General features: G+C 38.2%; 2 protein-coding genes across 2 annotated transcripts; both read right to left on the bottom strand.

Annotated features, from left to right (window-relative positions):
* Positions 1–2540: 2540 nt before the first annotated feature.
* On the bottom strand, positions 2541–16489 carry LOC127450631 (nucleobindin-1-like). Its single transcript, XM_051714876.1, has 13 exons — positions 16380–16489; positions 15947–16070; positions 15721–15828; positions 15001–15133; positions 14780–14883; positions 14176–14361; positions 13964–14054; positions 13821–13879; positions 10094–10186; positions 9712–9801; positions 5081–5254; positions 4796–4922; positions 2541–4165 (listed from the first exon to the last, which is right to left on the bottom strand). Exons 2-13 carry the CDS (start codon positions 16058–16060, stop codon positions 4077–4079), a joined length of 1368 nt encoding a protein of 455 aa, XP_051570836.1. The 5' UTR covers positions 16061–16070; positions 16380–16489; the 3' UTR covers positions 2541–4076.
* Positions 16490–17818: 1329 nt separating this feature from the next.
* On the bottom strand, positions 17819–19662 carry LOC127450722 (G1/S-specific cyclin-D2-like). Its single transcript, XM_051715029.1, has 4 exons — positions 19231–19662; positions 18690–18905; positions 18219–18539; positions 17819–18113 (listed from the first exon to the last, which is right to left on the bottom strand). Exons 1-4 carry the CDS (start codon positions 19447–19449, stop codon positions 17973–17975), a joined length of 897 nt encoding a protein of 298 aa, XP_051570989.1. The 5' UTR covers positions 19450–19662; the 3' UTR covers positions 17819–17972.
* Positions 19663–22669: the final 3007 nt, after the last annotated feature.

Here is a 22669-nt window from a genome sequence, read left to right as displayed (position 1 = left end):
GATAATTTTGCATAAAGCTGCAACATAACAAAATGTGAAAAAAATGAAGGGGTCTGAATACTTTCTGAATGCACTGTGTGTGTGTGTGTGTATATATATATATATATATATATATATACAGTTGAAGTCAGAAGTTTACATACACTTAGGTTGAAGTCATTAAAACTCATTTTTTAACCACTCCACAGATTTAATATTAGCAAACTTTAGTTTTGGCATAACAAACTATATTAGTAATTTTTCCAACAATTGTTCACAGACAGATTGTTTCACTTTTAACTGACTATATCACAATTCCCGTGGGTCTGAAGTTTACATACACTGTGCCTTTAAGCAGCATGGAAAATTCCAGAAAATGATGTCAAGCTTCTGATAGGAGGTGTACTGAATTGGAGGTGTACCTGTGGATGTATTTTAAAGTCTACATTCAAACTAAGTGACTCTTTGCTTGATATCATGGGAAAATCAAAAGAAATCAGCCAAGTCTGGTTCATCCTTGGGAGCAATTTCCAAACGCCTGAAGGTACCATGTTCATCTGTACTAACAATAGCACACAAGTATAAACCCCATGGGACCACGCAGCCATCATACCCCTCAGGAAGGAGATGCACTCTGTCTCCTAGAGATGAACGTAATTTGGTGCAAAAAGTGCAAATCAATCCCAGAACAACAGCAAAGGACCTTATGAAGATGCTGGAGGAAACAGGTAGACAAGTATCTATATCCACAGTAAAATGAGTCCTATATCGACATAACCTGAAAAGTTGCTCAGCAAGGAAGAAGCCACTGCTCCAAAATCACCATAAAAAAGCCAGACTACAGTTTGCAAGTGTACATGGGGACAAAGATCTTACTTTTTAGAGAAATGTCCTCTGGTCTAATGAAACAAAAATTTAACTGTTAGGCCATAATGACCATCGTTATGTTTGGAGGAAAAAGGATGAAGCTTGCAAGCCAAAGAACACCATCCCAACTGTGAAGCATGGGGATAGCAGCATCATGTTGTGGGGGTGCTTTGCTGCAGGAGGGACTGGTGCACTTCACAAAATAGATGGTATCATGAGGAAGGAAAATTATGTGGATATATTGAAGCAACATCTCAAGACATCAGCCAGGAAGTTAAAGCTTGGTCGCAAATGGGTCTTCCAAATGGACAATGATCCCAAGCATACCTCCAAAGTTGTGGCAAAATGGCTTAAGGACAAGTTATTGGAGTGGCCATCACAAAGCCCTAACCTCAATCCGATAGAAATTTTGTGGACAGAACTGAAAAAGCGTGTGCGAGCAAGTTGGCCTACAAACCTGACTCAAGTTACACCAGTTCTGTCTGGAGGAATGGGCCAAAATTCCAGCAACTTATGGTGAGAAGCTTGTGGAAGGCTACCCAAAACGTTTGACCCAAGGCAATGCTACCAAATACTAACAAAGTGTATGTAAACTTTTGACCCACTGGGAATGTGATGAAAGAAATAAAAGCTGAAATAAATCATTCTCTCTACTATTATTCTGACATTTCACACTCTTAAAATAGTGATCCTAACTGATCTAATGCAGGGAATGTTTTCTATGATTAAATGTCAGGAATTGTGAAAAACTGAGTTTAAATGTATTTGGCTAAGGTGTATGTAAACTGCAGACTTCAACTGTATATATATATATATATATATATCATACACATACTGTATACACAATACTGCAATTTTTATTATACACTTATTCACTCAAAATGCACTAAACTATTGGGGTAAAAAAGTGTACAACTGCCACTTCTGTTAATTGGCTAGGTAGGCATGTTATTAGCTGAAGCTGATAATCTCAAAATGGCTAAATATCAGCCCACTAACCGGCCTGTCTGTTATAATCAGTCTCTCGTTAGCAAAAACCCTGTATATGAGTTAAGGAAAACAATCTCTGTGAGAACAGTTTAATATGTGGAAACATTAGTTTCAGAGCTCCATGCTTATGTCTGGGTGTAAGAAAAATATATACATTTCTATGGCAGCGTCACCAGTGAGTGTGATTGAAAGGTGACAGCTGTAACACAATAGGTGGAGCAATGAGGTCACTGGGGTTAGGGAGAGTCTGACAGAATTGGAATTGAATTTACAGCATGTGCCATGTGGCAAGGAGTGTGAGCAAACTACACTCAATGCAAATCAGTAAATACTGCTGAACAATGCCACTGTCACAACAAAGGGTTCACAGACTGGCAAAATATTTGGAGTGTTGCGAGACCGTAGTGAGAAAAACGTATTGACTTGCGTAAAGAGAAATGCAGAACTGCTGATAGTGACATTTGGACCCCAAAAATATGAAACATTTTTAGACACATATGGGCTGAGTCATCTTATGGGTGTCATTATACACTTGATAGTATTTGTTGCAATCACAGTTTTAAAGTTTATAGTGTCACACTGCAGCCTTATATTTATGATATTAGTAAAGTTAAGCACTATTATTTCAAGGTATTCATTATATCAAGCGAACCACGTTAACAACTTAAACTGATGTAGTTATCAGTATTTAAAAAATGCCATGATAACATTCAAATATAATTTATTAAATGAGAGAAATACAATACTGTCATAAAATAATTGGGATTTTGTATTACATCAAGAATATAAAGTAGATTCATTGCACATTGCAGTTTCTGAACAACAGCCCTTATTCAGAGCAGCACCATATATATATATATATATATATATATATATATATATATATATATATATATATATATATATATATTCACTGGCCAATTTATTAGATACACCTGTACATCTACTTATTCATGCGATTGTCTCATCAGCCAATTGTGTGGCAGCAGTGTAATGTACACAAATGGTAGGCCCACTGCAGCCTTAGTTTTTTTCTGTTCTTGGCTGACAGAAGTGGAACCTGATGTGGTCTTTTGCTGTTATAGCCCATCCGCCTTGAGGTTGGACGTGTTGTGCATTCTGAGGTGCTATTCTGCTCACTACAATAGTACAGAGGGGTTATCAGAGTTACCGTAGCTTTTCTGTCAGCTCGAACCAGTCTGGCCATTCTCCGCTGACCTGAGACTGTTGCGCGTGAAAATCCCAGGAGATCAGCAGTTACAGAAATACTCAAACCAGTCCTTCTGGCACCAACAATCATGCCAAGGTCTAAATAACGGAGATCACATTTTTTTCCCCCATTCTGGTTATTGTGAACATTAACTGAAGCTCCTGACCCATATATGCATGATTTTATAAATTACACTGCTGCCACACGATTGGCTGATTAGATAATTGCATGAATATATAGATGTACAGGTGTACCTAATAAAGTGGCCAGTGAGTGTATGTGTATATATATATATATATATATACATACATACATACATATACACATTTTTTTTTTTTTCACAGGAATGGAAACAAGGCTTTAGGGATTGTCTTACATTTACTGAATAAATCATTCTAAAGGTTCTAGACCAAATAAAATGTATCAAATAAAAATCACAACTATTCTCATAGTTTTGGTCTACTGAATTTTTTTTTGGAAAGACTCCAATTTAAACAACAGTACAACATATTGAAGAGACTGTAAGTTTATCCCTCACAGACTCGTTTTCCTGTCAAAAATTAAATTTGTCACCACTCTGAATAAGGTCAATACTGTATGCTTGGTTTATGAATATGTGCTCCTCTATCAGTAAACCTCATATCAGAGAAACATGTAATCCACAGAGAAGAACCGTATTATTCCATTTGTTCAAGAAACAAGCTGATGCCTTATTGAGTTTCTCTGTTGCATTATAAAGCAAATCAAGACAGAAAACCCTAACAATGAAACCAGGGCAAAGGTAAGGACTTTTAACTAAAATGTTAACATGATTTCCACTGTACCAAATACGAGTAAGCATACAAGTTCCTAAGCGTAGCATTTTCACGGCCTATAAGGTGGCTACAGGTTTAGGAATCTGAGCAGATTTGGTTGAAGCAGAGGATAAAGAAGTCAACATGAGAGTGTGTGATTTGGGGAGTGCATACTGAGGTGTGTATGCTATAATGTCTCTAAGTCCTTTTGTATTAAAAGCACATAGAAGTGTGTGTTAGGGGGTGTGGTGAGGCAGATTCTGTGGTGGCTCAGCTGGCAGCTTACTCTGAACATCTCCATTCTGATCAACAGGGACTTTAACCACTGAAAGACAAAAAAAGTACTGCATTGAGCACTGAACTAAAACATTAAGTAACAGAAGCAACTACTATTTCTTACTGAGAACAAGTTCCGTTATTAAAAAAAAACAACACTGGAACAGATTGATTTATATGACGTTCGGTTCCGTTAACTGTTCTTTAAAGGGATAGTTCACCCAAAATAGAAAATTCTCTCATAATTTAATCACAATCATGCCATCCTAGATGTGTATGTTTTACTTTCTTCTGCTGAACACAAATGAAGATTTTAAGAAGCATATTTCAGCTCTGTAGGTCCATACAATGCAAGTGAATGCAATGCCAAGGAGACTCCTGATGTCAAGATTTATAGTGAAAATTATAGTGAAAATCGATGACATGAAAAACATTCAGCACGATCACTGTAGTTCAGTTAGCAATAAAATGACTTAGGAGCCAGTTCTTTTTAATAAACCACTCAAACTGACGATGCCTGATTTGGAATTGGAAATGGAACCAGGATCACAAATTACTTACGGTTCCCATCCCTCATTAAAATCCCATTCTTTGTCAAACTTTTTAAACTAAAATTATTTTGCCAATTTAGGTTAACAAAAGCCTTATTCACAGACTCATGTTAATTTATTCCTCTCACCCGGACTGTCTTCATTTGTTAGTTTCTGGATCTCTTGTTGAAACAGGAGTTCGTCATTAGGCCCAGAGGGAGGTTGTCTGTTAACTGCCTGTTGCTCCTTTTGTTTTTGCGACATCTCCATTACAGCCTGATTAGAGATCAAATCAAATAATAATATACCAAAAAATGCTATGCTTCTTGGTTATTGGAAATTGATTTATATAAATAGATTTAGTTTATTACAGTAGTTAGCACTGTGTCAGAGGAACCACTGACAACATTTACGTTCTTAATTATGATCTTTACCTGCTGATATTCTCTTTTCTGGGCTTCCAGTGCTTTGCTTCTCTCTTTGAGAAGTTCCTGCTCCTGTCTTAATTTCTCTGCCCTTCTACCAAGCTCAACCTCCTTATCCCGAAGTTCTGCTTCAAAGCGCTGCAGCTCCTCTTCCGTGTACACTGGCTTTGTGTCATCTAGCATCTGGAATGAGGAGCATAGAAAGGTAATGAGTTAGCACAAAACACTGCTCTTTAAACAGTGCCAGCTGAACACAGTATAATAAAGGCAATTCAGAGACAAACTCCACTACTCTCTCAAACATCCTCCTTTTCTGACACACATACAATCGGTCTGGCTAAAACACTTCACTGCCACTTTATCAGCTGGATATACAATGGTGTTTAGAAGTCTGACTCCAGTTGTGAAAATGTAACTATATAGCATTTTTCTAATTTAATACATTTTTTTCCTAAATTACATTATCAGCATTACAATTTTGAATCGAAAATGTAACATGAATTTCAGAATTTCTTAGTATTTGATATGTTCCCCTTTTGCTTTAATGACAGCATGCACTCAAGCTAGCATGGACTCCACAAGTTTGTGCAAAACCTGATGATCCATGTTATCCAGCATGATTTCAGAATGTTCCAAAGAGCATCGGTAACACTTTACAATAAGGTTCCTTCTTAGTTAATGTTAATTTCAACATATACTAATGCATTTTTAAAATTAAAAGTTGTATTTGTTAACATTAGTTAATGCACCATGAACTAACATGAACTAACAATGAAAAAAAATGGTGTTAACTAACATAAACAAAGATTAATAAATTGTGTAACAAATAGAGTTGAAGTCAGAAGTTTACACACACCTTAGCCAAATACATTTAAACTCAGTTTTCCAATATTCCTGACTTTACAGGTGCAATATGTAACAATTTTCATGTAATATTGCCAATGTGTGAACGGCTTGTAATGCAACTTAAAAAATGAGCCCTTCCCAGACTTCCTAGGTTGCCTATTAAAGCCTGTAGACTGATTTTCACGCGAAGGGAGCGGGGTCGCTTTTGCCGGGAAAATCCAAAGGATGTGATGTTTATGTGCGCTCCCGAGAGCCTTGCCTCAGTAATCGCTTCTCTTCCGCTATTCAACAGCGACAACAAACTGCAACACTAGGTAACCTTATCTTAGAGATGAAATCCAGCAAACGTCCGGCTCCCAGCACAACACCAACTCCTACACAAACTTTGAGTAAGCCCAAAAAAACTAAAAAATAATTTACAGTGGCATGCAAAAGTTGGGCACCCCTGATCAAAATTTCTGTTGCTGTGAATAGCTAAGCGAGCAAAAGATGGCCTGATTTCCAAAAGGCTTAAAGTTAAAGATGACACATTTCTTTAATATTTTAAGCTATTTTACTTTTTTATATTCATATTTTACAGTTTCAAAATAACAAAAAAGGAAAAGGGCCCAAAGCAAATGTTTGGGCACCCTGCATGGTCAGTACTTAGTAACACCCCCTGGCAAGTATCACAGCTTGTAAAAGCTTTTAACTGCCATTTCTTAATTACATTACGAACTGAGGAAATGGTTACCTGAAAATGCTTTCCTATCTTCTTATAGCCTTCTCCTGCTTTCTGGGCATCAATTATTTTAATTTTCAGAGTGCTAGGCAGCTGCTTAGAGGAGCCCATGGCTGCTGATTGTTGGGACAAGATTTGAGGAGTCAGAGTATGTATAAAGCTTTGAAATTTGCATCACCTGGCCTTTCCAAACGATGATTGTGAACAAGCCATAGCCCTAACAAGCTAATTAAGGTCTGAGACTTTGGTAAAATTTATCTGAGAGCTCAAATCTCTTGGGGTGCCCAAACTTTTGCATGCTACTGTATCTACTGAACCCCTTCTGGCTAAGCGGGACTGTGATTGTGGTCGAGCGAAAACTAGAGTGAACATCGGCAGGGTATTTGATTAATTATAGGGACCTTCAATCGGTTTTGGGGATCAAAACCGACCTTGAATGGGCGTTCTTCTTATTGGACAGGTAAGCTTACATAACTGCAAAGCATGTGAAATATAGTGCCATAAGGATTAATCTGTGTAATTTTAGCTAAACTACAATAACGCATGAAATGAATAGACAATATTCAAGATAATGCAAAAAGCTCCATTCATTAGTGAAACGTAACTTGGTTATACAGAAAATATAAAAATTCTATTATTATAAAACAATAGCGCATCGATATATCAAAATGTCAGCTGTGATGGAATCACATCAATACTGAATTGTCAACATATTTATAATGTACAATCTATTTCATAAACAGCTACTGTCATCATCCACCAAATTTAGTTAACAGCTATTGATAAAGCTGGCTAGCTAGCTAACGCCGACATAGGCTATCATATAAATGCAGTCAATGTATCATGCAAAGAAAAGTGATTACTTCAAAATACAGTCTTGCATAGTCAGACCTATATCTACACTTTGTTTTAGCCCTGTTCCAGCACTGGAGAGTCAAATATAATATACAGTCTCAAAGTTTGTAGTAAAACAATCATAACTGTGTAATTTTAATTATGCTACCTCATCTGTCAGCATGATGCCGGTGGATCACGTTGTCTCTTTGTACGTTGCGTCATTGTTTTGGTCGATGCTCGCTCACAGGTAGCTGGCTGCAGTTCACTTAACGGCCACAGGTGTCATTAATAACAAGGGTTTCTGAATCTTACATACTGCACCTTTAATCGTGGAAAACATTCCCTGTCTTAGGTCAGTTAGGATCACTACTTTATTTTAAGAATGTGAAATGTCAGAATAATAGTAGAGAGAATTATTTATTTCAGCTTTTATTTCTTTCATCACATTCCCAGAGGGTCAGAAGTTTACATACACTTTGTTAGTATTTGGTAGCATTGCCTTTAAATTGTTTAACTTGGGTCAATCATTTTGGGCCTTCCACAAGCTTCTCACAATAAGTTGCTGGAATTTTGGCCCATTCCTCCAGACAGAACTGGTGTAACTGAGTCAGGTTTGTAGGTCTCCATGCTCACACATGCTTTTTCAATTCTGCCCACAAATTTTCTATCGGATTGAGGTCAGGGCTTTGTGATGGCCACTCCAATACCTTGACTATGTTGTCCTTAAGCCATTTTGCCACAACTTTGGAGGTATGATTGGGGTCACTGTCCATTTGGAAGACCCATTTGCGACCAAGCTTTAACTTCCTGGCTGATGTCTTGAGATGTTGCTTCAATATATCTACATCATTTTCCTTCCTCATGATGCCATCTATTTTGTGAAGTGCACCAGTCCCTCCTGCAGCAAAGCACCCCCACAACATGACCCTGCCAACCCCATGCTTCACGGTTGGGATGGTGTTCTTCGGCTTGCAAACCTCACCCTTTTTCCTCCAAATATAACGATGGTCATTATGACCAAACAGTAAAATGTTTGTTTCATCAGACCAGAGGACATTTCTCCAAAAAGTAAGATCTTAAAAAAAAAAAAAAAAAAAAAAAAATTAAGTCCCCATGTGCACTTGCAAACTGTAGTCTGGCTATTTTATGGCAGTTCTGGAGCAGTGGCTTCTTCATTGCTGAGCAGCCTTTCAGGTTATGTCAATATAGGACTCATTTTACTGTGGATATAGATACTTGTCTACCTGTTTCCTCCAGCATCTTCACAAGGTCCTTTGCTGTTGTTCTAGAATTGATTTGCACATTTCGCACCAAACTATGTTCATCTCTAGGAGACAGAATGCATCTCCTTCCTGAGCGGTATGATGGCTGTGTGGTCTCAATGTGTTTATACTTGCGTACTATTGTTTGTACAGATGAACGCGGTACCTTCAGGCGTTTGGAAATTGCTCCCAAAGATGAACCAGACTTGTGGAGGTCTTTGATGACTTCTTTTGATTTTCCCATGATGTCAAGCAAAGAGGCACTGAGTTTGAAGGTAGGCCATAGAATACATGCACAGGTACACCTCCAATTGTCTCCAATTAGCCAATCAGAAGCTAATTGCCTAAAGGCTTGACATCATTTTGTGGACTTTTCCAAACTGCTTAAAGGCACAGTTAGCTTAGTGTATGTAAACTTCTGACTCATTGGAATTGTGATGTAGTCAATTAAAAGTGAAGCAATCTGTCTGTAAACAATTGCTGGAAAAATTACTTGTCATGCACAAAGTAGATGTCCTAAACTACTTGCCAAAACTATAGTTTGCTAATATTAAATTTGTGGAGCGGTTAAAAAAAAAATGTATGACTTCAACCTAAGAGTATGTAAACTTCTGACTTCAACTGTATATTGTTAATTTTTAGTTCATGCTATGTAATACATTAACTAATGTTAAGAAATGAAACATTATTGTAAAGTATTACCAGAGCATCTTGTGTGCTTAAATGCAAGTAAGGAAATCTGATTTTTTATTAAAATAAATAAATAAGTCAACATGGTAATTTACAAATGTGCTTATTTGATCTGTAACCTAGAACTAGTGTAGAATCTTAAATATTTTGTACTATTTTATGTCATAACATTTCTTTGTTTTAAAAATAATTTTGTTTAATTGGTTTAAATTAGATTTTTGAATGGTCATTTCCAGTGAGGACTCATTTTTAAGCTGCATTATAAATCTATGTCTGCCTCTAACCTCCCATTCCTTTGCGTTGTTAAACTCTTTCTTCTCCGTTGATTTGAGGAACTCCTCCAGGCTGACCAGCCTATCACGATTTATATCTACCTGCAGTGAGAAGCAGCGAGAGGAGAAAAAGCTAAAATTAGCAGTTATAATCAGACATCTCAGAGAACAGAATTAACTAATTAAAAAAACGAAGACACCAGCACAGTGAATCCATTAAAAGCAGATAAGAGAATAACCAAACTAATTCTTCATCGTATGAAAATGAAGGCCAGAACAGATGGAGTCACTGCTGCTCCACACATCGTGAGTGTTAAAAAGCTGAAGTCTGATAGAGACAGATAAAAGGGAAGAGAGGGAATGAGAGAAAGATGATTAAGACAGAAGGTTTTACGTTTTGCATGACATGTTCTCGCATTCTCAGCCTCTCTTCCTCCATTTCCATCATGTCATCCTCTTCATTCTTTGGATTGTATACCTTTTCCAACTATAAAAGCAACAAATTAGAATGAACATGTCAAAGGCAAGGGCTTGTATCATTTCAGTTATTCATATTCGCATGTCAAATGTGATGTGTATTTTTTTTTAATCTGTTATAATAGATTCTCCTGTCTCCTTTAAGGGATAGTTCACCATAAAATGAAAATTCAGTCATGGTTTACTCACTTCTGTGTTGTTATAACCCCATATGACTTTCTTTCTTCTGTGAAATACAAAAGCAGATGTACTAATATACTGACTAACATCTTGTTTTATGCTCCACAGGAGAAAGAAAGTCATATGGGTTTGGAGCAACATGAGGTTGAGTAAATAACAGAATTTAAATTTTTTGGTGAGCAATCCCTTTAATCTGGGTTACACAACTATCAGCAAGCCCTTCACTGATTGATTTCCCTGAAAAGAAAAGAAAAAAACCTGTGATGCCATCAAAAACTGTCCCGTATATTTAGGTAACATGACCAGGGTTGAATTAAGAAACCTTTTTAAATTCCATTAGAAACAGCATAAATATTACACACTTCACCTTTAAAGGGGTTATAACGTGCCTTTCTTATTGTTTCAATATGTTCCTTGAGATTCACTTATAATATTAGTAATGTTTTTTGCACACAAAAAAATATATATTTGTAAAACCTGATGATTTGCCACCCTCATTCTGACCCTCTGTCAGAAACACTTGGTTTTGGTGCTGCTTCTCCTTTAAGAATTGACAGTAAACGCCCACTGTTATGATTGGCTCTCTGCTCTTGACTGACCTGCTCTCTTCTTGTCATCTCACTGCTCACTGCTTAAGGGCAGGCTACTGAAGTGATAAGTTAAAGTAGGTGTTGTCTCGCTGATGTGATGTTGTAGAGGGGGTCAGATGCAAATGTTTACCACAGTGTTACATCACAATGTGGAGAAGTAGAGAATGAGTCATTTTGGCAGCTTGGTTTCAACTAATTCTCTTTTTGCAATGAGGAGGAAGTTGAGGAGTTCTGAAACTTACAGTATGATTTTACAGTACAATGAACTGTTATAGGTCAAAAGATCAAGAAAAATGTAATTCCTCATGTCATGACCACTTTAAGAACAGGTTTTATATGCTTCATCAAGAGAGTCATCATGGATTGGAATGTTTTAGGCGTGTTACTCAGGACAGCCACTAGAGCCCACCAGAGTATTAATTACAGACTCAGTAGCCACGTTTCCACTGTCGGGCCAAATGAAGGTGTGCTAGTACGTGCCAAGGCCAGTTGCATTCCCACTGTCACTTCCGGGGCTTAATCGTGCCTCCTCTGGCCTTTTTCCACCAATTAGCCTTGGGCCAAAGAAGGCCAACTGGGGATTGAGGCATGGTCAATGTCAAAGGCGGAGTTGAGCGAGACACTCACACTGCGTTTCGTTAAAGTCGGATGTGGGATATTCCTACTTGAATTCTCAGAACTCTGACCATAAAGGAATTCCATTGCCAGATGCTTGGAAAATTATGTTTAAACAACCAAAACTGCAACACTCCCGTTAGCATAACAGGGGTTTGACTGTCTCCTAGAAACCCAACTGATAAACAATGCTGCTATGCTAGCATTTGTGCTACAGGTGTACGATCATCAAAAGAGAGTTTAATTTACTGTGTTAATTTGTAGTCTTTGCAAATGTTTGTTAAAGTTGCAATATGTAACAAATTTCATGTAATATTCGCCTTTTTTTTGCCAATGTGTGAACGGCTTGTAACGCAACTTAAAAAATGAGCCCTTCCCGGACTTCCTAGGTTGCATATTAAAGCCTGTAGACTGATATTCATGCAAAGGGAGTGGGTCGGTTTTGCCAGGAAAATCCAAAGGATGTGATGTTTATGCGCGCTCCCGAGAGCCTTGCCTCAGTAATCGCTTCTCTTCTGCTATTCAACAGTGTCAACAGACAGTCTGCAACACTAGGTAACCTTATCTTAGAGATGGAATCCAGCAAACGTCCAGCTCCCAGCACAACACCAACTCCTACACAAACTTTGAGTAAGCCCAAAAAAAAAAAAAATAAATAAATTAAAAAAAACATTTATCTACTGAATCCCATCTGGCTATTAAAATTAGAGTGAACATCGGCAGGGCATTTGATTCCTGGAGGGACCTTCGTTCGGTTTTGGGGATCAAAACTGACCCTGAATTGGTGTTCTTCCTTTTGGACAGGTAAGCTTATATAATTGCAAAGCATGTGAAATATAGTGCCATAAGGACTGATCTGTGTAATTTTAGCTAACTTGATCTTGCCTGCTAACTCTGACGAATTGCAAGCTACCTTGCTTTGTAACTTTCAAATAATTTCAACGATCATCTCTTAAAGAATACTAAAAGTCAGGTATACAGGATAAAATGAAGCAAATTCGCTGGTTTCTTGATCATAGTACAACATATGACATACAAAACATAAAATAGTCAAACATAACAGTGCAGTGCAACAGTAAACTCTCTGGTATAGTTCGGTAGTATGTAGCTGTATGTGTGTATCAGTATGCTACGTTAGCTGATAAGTAGTTTTAGTTTATTATGTAGTAAAACAATTATAACTGTGTTTGTTTTAGTTTTAATTATGCTACCTCATCTGTCAGCATGATGCCAGTGAATCACATTCAGTCTCTTTGTACGTTACGTCATTGTTTTGGCTGCTCGCTCACTCGCGTCCCTATAGAGTATGTGCACAAGCGCGAGCACGAGCAACAGGTAGCTGGCTGCAGTTCACTTAACGGCCGCAGGTGTAATTAATAACAAGGGTTTCTGAATCTTACATACTGCACCTTTAAACAAGCTTTAAAGAGGCCCTATTATGCTTTTTGGAATTTTACCTTTCCTTTAGTGTGCAATAGCTCTTTGTGCATGTAAAAGGTCTGCAAAGTTACAAGGCACAAAGTCCACACAAAAGGGATTTAGTCTCTCCCACAGATAACACTGCTAAGGAACTACAAGAAACAGCTGGATTGTAGTCCAGACATTTCTTCCGTAAAATATCTACGTCACTATATAACACATTTGCATAATGCCCGCCTAAGAGCTACTTTGGCCCGCCCTCAAACAAAGGTAGTTATAGCAGAGGCCAGGATGAGTTGGGTTAGTGTTGTCGCCATGTTGAGAAGATGCTATTTTCTTCACTGTGAATGCAAAACCTCTTTATTTGGACTTCCAAAGGCAGACAAATTGAAGAATCAGAAGAACTTTCCATGGTTCTAGATCACGGACGGTGTGCTGGGACATCGTCCTACTGTTAATGGCGAGACCACTCGGGACACCATGGCAGTTAAAGTCGGTGAGTTGTCAATGTTAAATTATCTTGCTAGCTAGCTAATGTTTCCATGCAATATAAACTTGATATTCTAGATAACACACGTGTTAATTCTGGCTTGTGAAATTGGCAGGGTGGCGAATTAAAGGCGGGTTTTAGGGCAACACTGTGGGGCTTTTGGCCTGATGGTGGAAATGTAGAGTGATTTTGGTCTCGTGGCTCGTGGCCCGAGGCTATTGACCCCGGCTGACCAGTTTAAGTCCCTGGCTCGCACTGGCCCGATAGTGGAAAAGTGTCTAATGATGTCACAAAAGAGGCCTACATCACTGTCATTATTCACCAGCCTCAAAGATTGAGAAACTCTTCACCTCTTTTGTGAAAAGGGCCTCCAGCTCTTGCTCATCCAACACACCATCGCCATTTGTGTCTAAGTAAGGAAACGCACATTTTATTCATTTTGTCAGAAGAGTGACTGATTATGGACTTACTGAGGACAAAAACAAAGACTGACCGTGCAGCTTAAAGAAAGTCTTGGAATTAAACTCCTGTGGATCCAACCCATCTGTCTCCTCCCAAACCTCACGTAACTGATCCTCACTTCCCTGAAAGGAGGAAGAGATGGAAAAGGAAGACAATAAAGAGATTGGAAGTTTGAACAGTAAGAGCAAATGTGAGTCAAACAAAATAGATTTCATCTCAGTCTATCTTTTCCCTCTCTCTCACTGGAGCATTAACTTTAGGATGTTGCCGGTGCTTTTCTTTAAGCTCCTCAATTCTCCTCTCCTCCTTTTCTCTCTTCTCCTGGTCCAAACTTTTTAGGTACTCCCTCCGCTCGTGTTCTTTCAGCATCTCATACCGCTTAAACTCTTCATGGCGCTCTGCATCATAATTCTCCAGGTCTTTAGTAGCCTGGTAAATAAGCAAATACACACAAAAAACAAATATATTACAAGTAAATTATTTATACTATAATCTATGAGAAATAATAAAAGACTGGAGTGGTACTGTATATTTGACAATTGGCAGTGCTTTGATTTGAACTGCTCACATCTCTAACATCAGCGAGGGTCAATCAGCTTATTATAAACCACATACTGTGTTGCAGTTCCTAATAAAATTACTCCCCAACTGACAAGTTTTTATTTACAATTTTTACTGGCATTTGGCAAATGTTCATTAAACTGGGACCTTGAATTAAACCAAGCTGCTGAACAAGCATGCACCGAATGCATGAAGTCGAGTGCAAACAGCGAGGACAACCAATTAGAAAGGTATGTTATCTATTTATGGTGTTGCATAGTCTTTTGGAGTTCAGAATGTGCATTACCGTGGCAATAAGTAACTCCAGGTCTTTGGCCTCAAAGGTGTTCTGATTGTGAGGATCCAGATGTTCAAACTGCTTTAACAAAGAGGCATGATCCATCTGAACACCTGCAACCATGAGCATGGAAGTCAACTCAACAGATTTCCTTGCTCAAATGTATCACATGAGTAATAAAGGGGACAACAAGCACACATCAAGTATCTCACAAACACACATTCACTCACTCTGTGCATTGGTGCTGTCCAATTTAGCCTTCAGCAGCATCCTGAGGCGTGAAACCTCCTGTCTCTTTAGCTCATCCAGTCGGGTCCTTACGTGGTGGCCCACCAAATCTAACTCCTTACTGAGGCGCCCATTCTGAAAGACAGCATTTTTTCCATTAAAATCAATAAGAAATGACATTCTCAATCCATTTTACTTCCATAATGTTATACATTTCAGAGTGAAACAGATCTATATTGCATGTTTACAATGTAACCTTTTTTTTATTTCTCTGAACTTACTGTATTTTATGTGGTACACTATGTGTACAGAGTTTATTGTCTGGCTGCTAATACAGCCCAACTTCCCACACAGGATCAATAAATCGGTAAAGTAAAAATATCTCTACCTATCTTTAATGTGGAAAATGATTATATATAATTATATATCTGTAAATGATTGGATTGCGGAAAGTCTATACATGACAAGCGGTTGGAGGAGAAGGGTTGAAAAATAAAAAGGCTTGGTGGCGTCAGTCAAAATGCCAAGTCATTTCAGAGGAGGAGCCAGTTTACATTTTAATGAAAAATTTCAAAAAAAATTTTTTTTTTTTTTTTTTTTTTTGGAAAACCATGCACCAAGGAACTGTTCATTTTTATTTTATGTTGACTTTAACAGCTAAATGCAGGCCTGAAATTAAAAAAAAATAATAACTGCAAAAGGGAACAGTCAGAGTGGTTTACCTTAATGTCCTCTGTGTTGGCTGTCTGGAGTTTTTCTCTGAAGTGAGGGTCTGTCTCCAGCACCTCAATCACCTCTCTCAGGTAGCGATCATAGTACAGACCAGTGTCCTAAGGAACATGTGCACACCATTTTCAGCAGAAACAACGGTAAAGGTGAATAAGTTAGTTATATTGATGCCCAGAAGGCTTTTGTAGCCAAAAAAGCATGATTTGAGACGGGTCTTACCGCATTCTCCTCCGTTTTCTCCTCCTGAGGGGGATCTGCGTTGCGATCTATTGGCACTGTCCACACCACCAGACACAGAGAGAGAAGCAGCAGCCCCTTTAACCCCCCTGTCATCCTCGTATAGCTTAAACAAGGCACATTTGATTTACATTCATAAGAAAGCTTTCAATTTCATCCTAAAGGTATACCCCAACATGAAATAACCAGTAGCAGATAATGTATTTAGACAGATTTATAAAAAGTAGTAGTACACATCGGCCAAGACAAGCCAGAGCAGCCGAAAAAAGGGAAGTCTGTAGGGCTGTTCAAGAAGACAGTTCGCAAGAACACATTTAATAGAAAGACAAACAGTCACAAACTTTTACAACTGCGTGTAGGGTCGTCTGGACCAAATCTCTTTAGTCTTTATCAAATCAACAGCGTGTTTTCTTACCAGTGTCAGATCCTGTTACTGTGCCAATAGTGAAAACCTGTGACTATAACGTTACTCAGCGTTGATGCCTCAAAAACAAGTGCGGCCATGAATTATGACGCAATCCAAATGCGACGCGCTGAGCCCTTTTACCAGGAGTATATTTAAGGTTAGCAATGCAATGCATAACGCGGTGGTCCCATGGCATAGGCATTCCATGCACTGGCGAGGAGACAAATTTTTTCAGAAATATAAACAGCTTATCACTTAATGAATTTACTGCCTTTCCGCTAATATTCAACAAGATTTACACTAAAAAATACTTTTGTAATGAACTATGTGTGGAGTTTACTACGATAAAATTGCTGTTTTATGAGAAGCCACAGTCAATTTTGCGACAAGTAGTTGTCAGTTTACGGCACAACCCATTCATTTGTAAGGTATCCGCAAACGTTTACTTACTGTCGTAACACCGTACTTGAGCTGAAACGCTCACATGGTTAACAACATAGGGGAAAAAATCTCTAGAAGATCTCGGACTTTTATGAGAAATAATTACGTAACAAATCATACATTTTTCTATTGTTTATACACTTTTTTGTCTAAACAACAATCTTTACTTCATTAATAGAATTTACCAGAAACAATATAACTTTTGGAATGAAAATGGAAAATTGTTGGATTCCTTATTTATATATTTGAAATGTTATTAACTTTTATGAGAAAGAAACATTATCATTACATTCATGGTATGGAAGTTTTGACCTATTATGATTATTTTCTAAAGGCGCAGTGGGCATCTTGAATATCTGAAATAATTTCAGTGTAACAAATAAAAAATAAATAAAATAAAAAATAAGAAGAAAACCTTAGATGTTTCAATGACTGTATGCAGTCTGTATGTAGTGTATGCTGTTGCAGCACTAAGTGAATTGATGCAATTCATTGTGCAAGTGACTATTTAACAAAAATTGTTAATTGGCGTAGCTTTCTGTGTATGGAGTGCAGATGATGGAAAATTAACAGAGGAATATATTTTTCTGAATATTTTCTATGTTTTTCTCCTTTTTGTTTGGTACTGGACTCATGTAGTTTGGACCAACTTGTTGCATTATGTTAATAGGAAGCTAGAAGGAATTTGAGAGATGCAACTTCAAGCAATGTTGACCAACATAGACACTTTATTGTAATTAATTCGAAAAATAGATTTTCATTTTATCAAACACTTTGATTACAAACAGGTTGAAACACTGATAAACAAAATAAATTAAAAAAAATTGCACACAATAAATAACATGATAATAAATGAACTATAAACTGTGGAAATGCAAAACAAAGTGAAGAGAATAAACTTAAAATAAATAAATAGTCACAATTACAGTTATGGCAATAGAAGCAATAAATATGGCACAAGTAAATATTCTCAGAATAAGTACTCCACAAGTAAATAATCCCTCAAGCATATAAATAAAACTGATTATAAATTAGATCACTTCAAAAGTTACATAAGACAAAACATAAATGTCACATTGTGTTGAAATCAGTTTTACTGATAAATTACAGTGAGACTGCAAACAAGCAGTCGCAATAAATATCACATAAATTAACCCTGCTTTAAAAGTCTATTTCTCTTAGGTCTGTGGGGGTGCTGGCTCTTTCATCTTCAACATCAGCATCTTTCTCTTCTTGTGCTCCATTTCTCAGTCTCTCCCTGAGAGCTCCCTCAATCAGATCAGTGCAGCACTGCAGCACAGCCTGTAGACAGACAGAAATACAGTTAGCAACTGCCACACACTGTACAAACACATAAATACGGCTGATAAATCTCTCCTATGCTCTCTCAAAGAAATTTTTGCTTACCACATCAGTCTGACAGAGTGTGGCCAGGGCGGAAGTCATGACACTCAGTTCTCCTGCACTCTTGGCCCTTAAACCCCGAAGGGCAGAGTTCAAAGCAGCTGCAGCAACCAGAGATGGAGGTGTTCCCAGAAAACGAGAGTCACACACACACATGGCAACAAGTGTGTCACTATGGCGTCTCAGTGTTGAGAGAAAGTCTCCTGTATTTGTGTCACCATCCTTCAGTTCACAGAGAGTGCGAAGGAAGTGCGGGATAAAGTCTTGAGGGGTCACTGCCGCCACATCCCACCGCAGGGTTGCCAGGAGAACACGCTCCATTTCCTGTTAAATTATGCACAGGTATATAAGTTTAATATGTATACTCACATATACTGTGTAATTATATAATATAATATAATAATAAAGAGTTAAGACTTAAGAACATTGAGGGTTTTCCTTAAAAACAAATTAAGTTAAAAAAAAAACACTCACCCGAAGGTTTGAGGAGAGGAAGTCATACTCTGCTGCTGCACAGAGGGTATCTGCACTAACTGTGTCACTTTCTGTGAGCTTGGAGGCCACCAGGATACAAGCTGCAGCCAGACAGGATGGAGAGATAGGCATAGATAGAGTGACTGACAGATATCGATCCAACAGGGAGACGGCCAGGGGGAAGACAGACTCATCGCAGTCACATTCACAGCACACCTATCACAGAAATACAGAAAAGGAAAAATTCAAACAACTAAACAAAACTGCAGGAACCTTGAAGTCCTTTCAAAAAAATAAAGTGTCCCAAACTTTTGGATCAGATAACTCCCTTTGTTACAACAGTCTCCAGTATTCATCAAATGGAGCTAAAGTCCTCAAATATAGTATATGAATACAGTATATGAAGTATTGTGAACTATTTGAAGATACATTGTAGAGATAAGATGGTGAAATTGTCTATTTTCATGCATAAAGAACAGTTTGAAGCACAAACAGAACCATCACAAACTTTAAGCAATCTAATCTTTAAATCACCATCTACCTCCATGGTCCACTTGACAAGCTCCTCTCTGTGCTGAGGTTCTCTCTGGATGAGGGATATGTAGAGTGAAGAGGGCAGGTACCTCTCCTCTGACTGCAGAAGTCTCTGAATAACCCTCAATCCAGAGGCGCTTGGGTCCCAGGGGGCTCTGACCGAAGACTCCCGACACTGAGTCCTGTCCTGGCCCTCCTCCTCACACCACAGGGACATGGGCATCATTCCTGTCAGCAGTTGTGATCCAATACTGAAGGTGTTTATCCCAAGTAGAAGAGAGTTTTTGCACTGACCTGAAAATAAAAGGCGTGGATGAGTTTAAGTGTGCCCTACTACTAATTAGAGAATGTAAATGTTCCTTTTAGAGCAAGTGCCAATTTCTTTCACTCCTTAAAGTGCTTGAGTTATGCTTGTAAGTGTGTGCTGGTGAGTGTCAAAGTTCTTGTGTTGTTCTAACTCTTCTTCTCTCTTCTCCCCATTTATATATCCTCCAAGATAAAGAGTGACTGGTGACGAAAAAAATGGAGAAAGTGAAGAATAAAAGAGGGGTGTGTAAAATGAGCGGAGTAAAAAAATAAAAGACCAGACTGCTGGCTGAGCAACAATAGCATCAACAGGTGGAGAGAGGGCAAGAGAGAGAGAGAGAGAGGGAGGGGAGGAGAGAGGAGTGCAGACAAGAGAGGGAGTCGCCCAGAGGGACAGAGGAACAGCTTGTCACCGTCAGGCGAAAGAAGAAAAGAGAGAGACAGAGCAACAGAGAGAGGAGAGAAAAAGGTCATCTCCAAGCTGTGACAATGAGAATGAATAACAATAAGTCGTGGATGTTTGTTGACAGTGAAGGGTATCAGATAAATAGTTGGTGTGACTGTATTTTGTATATCTGTGTTTCAACTGAAGATACTGTACTTAATGTATCTGCAGTAATTTATGGACTTGAAAAATTCAACTCATTCTGAAACCAAAAATTATTTTTGAAAGTCATGGTTTTTAAGAAGTTCTAAAATATTTAACTATTGACATTAAATAAATAAATAAATTTCTGCTGAAAATACCAACTTTAGACCAGCATGAATTTCCATGCTGGTTTAGGCTGGTTAGTGGTTAGTTATTCTAACTAGACTCCTTGATTCGCTTAACCAGCTAGAATTCCTTGGTCAATCGGCTTCACCAGAAAGAGCTGGTTTCGGCACTAACCAGACTTTTTAACTATCTTAACCAGTTAGATCTCCTTGGTCACCAGCTAGATTTCCTTGGTCAACCAGTTTCACCAGAAAGAGCTGGTTTCAGCACCAACCAGACTTTCTAACTAGCTTAACCAGCTAGATTTCTTTGGTCAACCAGCTTCACCAGAAAGAGCTGGTTTCGGCACTAACCAGACTTCCTAACTAGCTTAACTAGCTTGATTTCCTTGGCCAACCAGCTTCACCAGAAAAAGCTTGTTTCAGCACTAACCAGACTTTTTAACTAGCTTAACCAGTTAGATTTCCTTGGTTACCATCTAGATTTCCTTGGTCATCCAGCTTCACGAGGAAGAGCTGGATTTCCATGGTCAACCAGCTTCATCAAAAGTGTTGGTTTCAATACTAACCAGACTTTTTAACTTGCTTTACCAGCTAGATTTCCTTGGCCAACCAGCTTCACCAGAAAGAGCTAGATTTCCACATTCAACCAGCTTCATTAGAAAGTGTTGGTTTTAGCACTAACCAGACTTTTTTAACTAGCTTTACCAGCTAGATTTCCTTTGTCAGCCAGCTTCACCAGAAAGTGCTGGTTTCATCACAAACCAGACTTCTTTACTAGCTTTACCAGCTAGATTTCCTTGGTCAACCAGCTTTACCATACTGGTCTTTCTGGTAAAAAATAAATAAATAAATAAATAAAAAAGACCAGAAAGGAAGTCTTGCTCATTAAGCTAGTTAAGACACTTGATGGGACTCTGCACATCAGCATCTAATGGTTGTTACCAGCATCCAATACACAACATAATCTGGTGACCTTTTCAACAGGGTGTACAGCATGTTTAGTATGAGTTTAGCATGAATGTCTTTTTAAAAAACTAAAGAAAAACTGTAATTGATACTCCAGAACACCTGATTTTCCAGGTCTAAAATGACATCAGGCTCAGAGCAGATGGAAAAGCTTTTTGAAATCTGATACAGGAGTGCGAGACAGAGACTGAGACGGAGTGGTAAAACTGGAGAGTGTGCAACTTTTGTTTTTGTCGTACTGAAGTCACAAATACTCACCCCCTTATTTTCAAAGCAACTAGCCATTATGCATCTCCATCTCACACAACATGCACTGAGCCCCTCCCTGGGCCTGTGACAATCTGGTGTCCTGTTTAAAGAGCGGTGAGTCCTCATGGGAGTGCTGGACGAGGTATGTGCAACAGACAGTGGAGCCGGGCAGGTCAATGAGGCGTATTGTCTCTCTTTACAAATCACTGTCAGACACCAGTGCCTGGCCTTCTGCTCCCTCTCACTCAAACACTCAAACACTCACAAACACTTACATTCACACTAGCACTCAGCTCCTGGATGGTCCTGAGAGTCACAGCAGGTCATTGAAGTGAGGAACTCATGACTGGATTTGTCAGTATGCACACAGGTGGTTGAACATTTAAATTTGACAATTGTCAATTAACAAAGTTGGGGTTTTGTAAAAATGAGTCATACACATTTTTATTATTCTTTTGTTCAGAAGAGTTTTTGAGTTATAGAGCTAGAAAAAAAATAATTTGGAAAGCATGGGCCAGACCATCTTAGAAGAATTTGATGAGAAATGTTGAAGTACATTTTTAAATATCTTACATTTGATTGCATAGTGTGGTAACTTGGCAAATCTGAGCACAGTTTGAGACATTGTTTAGATTTCTTCTGTAAGTCTAGAGTAGACAAATGTGAGATACTCTTTCTATTATTGTTTTATTTATTTATTTATTTATTTATTTTTACAAAGTTTCCATTTGTTCTCTTTATTTAATCCCATTGCTGTATAGGAGAAACAATTCAGATATTATAAGATATTGTTTCAGGTCCTTGAGCCCTCCATGGATAGCAAGCCAACTCTGTTTACCAAATCTCACTCAAGGATTGTATGAGCATGTGAACTTGTGAAATGATGATAATAACTGAGTGGATTTGATTTGGGTCGTTTTTAGTAACTATAGTGGCTTAGTAGTATTGGCCTATTTTTAGAGCAAACAAATCTGAGCACTGAACACATAATCCTTGGAAAGTTGGAAATAGGGTCTTCCTGTTAGACTGCTGTTCACTTCTTAATTCAAGCTCATTTCTTCCTAGTTTTGTGTGAAAAAGAAAGAACAGAGCACAGAACATTGTGAAATTGTCAGGAGTCTGAAATAACTCTTACACAGAGACATATCGAGCCACAATCCCATGACAATAACTCTCTAAAAAGCAATGAAGTTCTCACATACACAAAG

The sequence above is a fragment of the Myxocyprinus asiaticus genome, chromosome 13, assembly GCF_019703515.2.
Source record: "Myxocyprinus asiaticus isolate MX2 ecotype Aquarium Trade chromosome 13, UBuf_Myxa_2, whole genome shotgun sequence".
Lineage (NCBI taxonomy): Eukaryota > Metazoa > Chordata > Actinopteri > Cypriniformes > Catostomidae > Myxocyprinus > Myxocyprinus asiaticus.
This window is presented reverse-complemented; position numbering and strand designations above follow the sequence as displayed.

Coding starts and splice junctions, on each gene's coding strand:
- LOC127450631 (XM_051714876.1), bottom strand. CDS start 16,060: ATGACAGGGGGGTTAAAGGGGCTGCTGCTTCTCTCTCTGTGTCTGGTG. Junction 15,134..15,720: donor CCAACACAGAGGACATTAAG/GTAAACCACTCT, acceptor GCTGTCTTTCAG/AATGGGCGCCTCAGTAAGGA. Junction 4,923..5,080: donor AGAAAAGAGAATATCAGCAG/GTAAAGATCATA, acceptor ATCTCTAATCAG/GCTGTAATGGAGATGTCGCA.
- LOC127450722 (XM_051715029.1), bottom strand. CDS start 19,449: ATGATGCCCATGTCCCTGTGGTGTGAGGAGGAGGGCCAGGACAGGACT. Junction 18,540..18,689: donor TCCTCTCCTCAAACCTTCGG/GTGAGTGTTTTT, acceptor ATAATTTAACAG/GAAATGGAGCGTGTTCTCCT. Junction 18,114..18,218: donor CACTCTGTCAGACTGATGTG/GTAAGCAAAAAT, acceptor GTCTGTCTACAG/GCTGTGCTGCAGTGCTGCAC.